The sequence below is a fragment of the Neolamprologus brichardi genome, chromosome 18 (assembly GCF_056152115.1).
Source record: "Neolamprologus brichardi isolate AB-2024 chromosome 18, ASM5615211v1, whole genome shotgun sequence".
Classification (NCBI taxonomy): domain Eukaryota; kingdom Metazoa; phylum Chordata; class Actinopteri; order Cichliformes; family Cichlidae; genus Neolamprologus; species Neolamprologus brichardi.
Window position 1 is genome coordinate 2,829,848 of NC_142121.1, and position 2,999 is coordinate 2,832,846.

Sequence of the window (2,999 nt, forward strand, 5' to 3'; positions counted from 1 at the left end):
TTCAAAATTGATTGTGTGATTAATGATGGTGAGCCAGATGGGCCAAACCATGATACTATCAGCAGATGTTTCATTGTAGTGGTGGCATCATTGATGGGATAAATGGACTGGTGCTTATATAGTGATTTTCTATTTTCATGTGGACTAAAGTAGTGGACTGACCAACAGACTGACATTAACATCAGAGCCGTGCTGCTAGTGTGGCTAAAAGAAAAGAGAAGAAGAGACAGTCATGTTGATATGAACATTAGAGAAACACATCATGGAGCTGAAATATGATCCTGCTTCCTCATTTGGACTCATTCACCTCAGCTGACACGTTCAACAGCAGACAGGTTTTTGTAGCAGTCTTTCTCACTGTGGGAGTGGGAGGACTGAGCTACCGCATCTTTGGCTCTGGAACTAAACTGTCTGTAACAGGTAAGAACAAACATTTATTTTCCTTCAGTTGTTTTATTGTAGAAGCTGAAAATGTGTTTAAAGTCAGTTTCTGCTGCTTCAGGCTTTACATGTTAGTTTTTCATCATTAGTAGAGAATTCATCTGCAGCCATTGTTACAGAAGAAAAGCTCAATAATCTCTGAAAACATGTTGAAATCTCACTGAACAACTAAAGTTATTCTTTATTTCTGCAAATATTAGTGATGTTACAAATATTTAGGATTTGATCCTCTCAGTGATTCTGCTGGTTTTTAACACAAGATCATATTTGATGTTAAAATAATACAGTAGTACATTTGTAAATATAAATATAAATGTAATCATGTTTTTAATATTCAAAGATAGATTCTATTGGTGATTTTTTAAAAATATATTAATATATAAATTGACATGGATACTGATTAGGGACACAAAAAGTGTTTAAACAGTAAAGAAAAAATATAAATAATAAATAATATAGATCAAACAACAAAATATGAAATTGTTAAAGTCATGTTTGTGTTTCTTGCTTGTTTGATTTGTCAGTCTAAATTAGAAATGAAGAAAAAATTCCGCAATGGTCATATTTCAGTAAATATTTCTTCAGAAAAATAATTTTCATGACGTTTCAGATTCTTTAGATTTTATATTATAAATAATGATGAATTAATTTATACTGTTGAAAAAAGGTATTTAATTCTCATTCAAATTGCAGCTTAATTACATTTAATTTGTGCATTAATTCAAACATACACCGTATATAATCAAAACAAAATAAAAACACAATAATCAAACTAAATAATAGATGTAGTGCCCTTCAAATTATTCCAATAACATTTTTAAGGATTGTGAAGTCTGTGAAAGAAGTATACTATTGATTAAAACATGAATAAAACACCTGTTTAAAAACGGATACAAAAGTGGAAATTTCATTGCTGGAATTAAATCATGTTGAATTATTAATATCTCTGGTAAAACTTGTGTTTAAGATGGAAAATATAATTTAAATAGTTTGAAGACAAATCTATATATGCGTACATTTGTGATCAATAATATATTAAAATATCAGCAAACAAATATTTTATTTCATGATGTAAAGACACACTGAGTGTTCCTCATGTGAGCCATGATGACATGAGGTGATGACTGTGTTTGATATGAAGCTGAATCCAGTGTATGTAGTGAACTTTGTGCTGTATTGATGAGTAGTTTAGTGATCAGAGTCCATGTAGTTTCCAGGATCAGACTGAATGCAGTGCAGTGCTGGAAGCTGCTGCTGACTGTGTGAATGTGTGTCTGTGCTGCTTGTTGCTGCTGTCAAACTTCAGATGAGCAGGTAGTGAAGCCCGTGGTGAGCGTGTACCCAGCAGCATCCAGAGCCCACCTGGAGGGGAACAGCTCCCTGCTGTGTGTGGCCTCAGCCATGTTTCCTCCTCTGGTCCAGTTCTCCTGGAAAAGACAGAAGAAGAACGGCGGAGAAGCGGAGGAGCTGCCCCCTGCTGAGGGAGAGCAGCTGGAGCTCAGAGAGTCGGGACACAGCGCCTCCATCTTACTGATCCAGGAGCAGGACACCAACACATATAAATACAGCTGCTGGGTGAAGCACGAGGGGGGCACAGTGGAGGCCCAAACACAACAAGGTAATGAAGGCTTGGTGACTGTGTTGAGCAGTGATTCAGCTTCATGTGGAGATGCTGTCAAAGAGAGCAGAGCAGCAGAGGACTGACATTTCTCACTGCAGCTCCAAACATTTGACTCCTTTTCTGTTTCAGAGCTTCCAGCTCTTCCTTCTCCACACGAGGTGAAGCTGCTCTGCCTGCTGTACACAGTGCTGATAGTGAAGAGTCTGGTGTACTGCTGTGGACTCTCTCTGCTGATGATGCTCACAAACAAGGGAGCGTCCACCAACTGCACACATGCTGACTGACTGTTTCCTGCTCGCCTTTTCTCACCATCAGATTTCCTCCAGTCAGCAGTCAGAAATGTAAATTAACTTCTGGTTTGTTCAATGTTTCATTACTGAGCATTTGACCTTTTCTCATTTAACATCTTAAACCTTCTAATATAAATGCACATAATAAGTGTGCTTTATGTGCTTGTATAAAGCAGATTCTTTGTGAAGTTTACATTTTTAATATAAAGTTTAATTAATTTTTTGTTCAGCTGTGCAGAAAAACTCAACTGATGCATTCAGATCCCACCATAACAAAATAACAGTGTAGTTATTTGTCTGAAGTAAAAATAAAGATCTGGATTTTAAGAATGCATTTCTCATTTCTTCTGTGATACATAACCTGTGTGACTGCAGCATTCACAGATCATAAACTTGCTCTCCTGCAGCAGACGGGCTGTGTGGCTTTCTGCTCTGCAGCCTCCACACCGTTAGCTGTGGCTTTTCACTTTAATAACACAATGACAGTTACAAGCATGAACTCTGCTGAAAGTTGTTCAGGAAGCATCTGTGTTCATGTGTGTGAGAGAAACAAAGTGTGAACTCAGAGCTGTTACAGAGTTGATGTTTAGTACGATCACAAAAGACAAATACAAGATGAAGTCTAAACATTAAATCCCACAGAACTC

The 2,999-nt window shown here is 37.1% G+C and overlaps 1 protein-coding gene across 4 annotated transcripts; it reads left to right on the forward strand.

Annotated features, from left to right (window-relative positions):
- The first annotated feature begins 275 nt into the window (after positions 1-275).
- LOC148097287 (immunoglobulin lambda-like polypeptide 1) lies at positions 276-2,346 on the forward strand. Of its 4 annotated transcripts, XM_087831759.1 has the most exons (4): positions 276-482; positions 1,629-1,647; positions 1,760-2,059; positions 2,192-2,346. In XM_087831759.1, exons 1-4 carry the CDS (start codon positions 276-278, stop codon positions 2,344-2,346), a joined length of 681 nt encoding a protein of 226 aa, XP_087687885.1. The 4 variants fall into 4 exon arrangements, with proteins under 4 accessions (XP_087687885.1, XP_087687884.1, XP_087687886.1 ...); XM_087831758.1 differs by lacking the exon at positions 1,629-1,647 and having other exon boundaries at positions 276-420; positions 1,748-2,130; positions 2,194-2,346; XM_087831760.1 differs by lacking the exon at positions 1,629-1,647 and having other exon boundaries at positions 276-420; positions 1,748-2,059.
- The last annotated feature ends 653 nt before the right edge of the window (positions 2,347-2,999 follow it).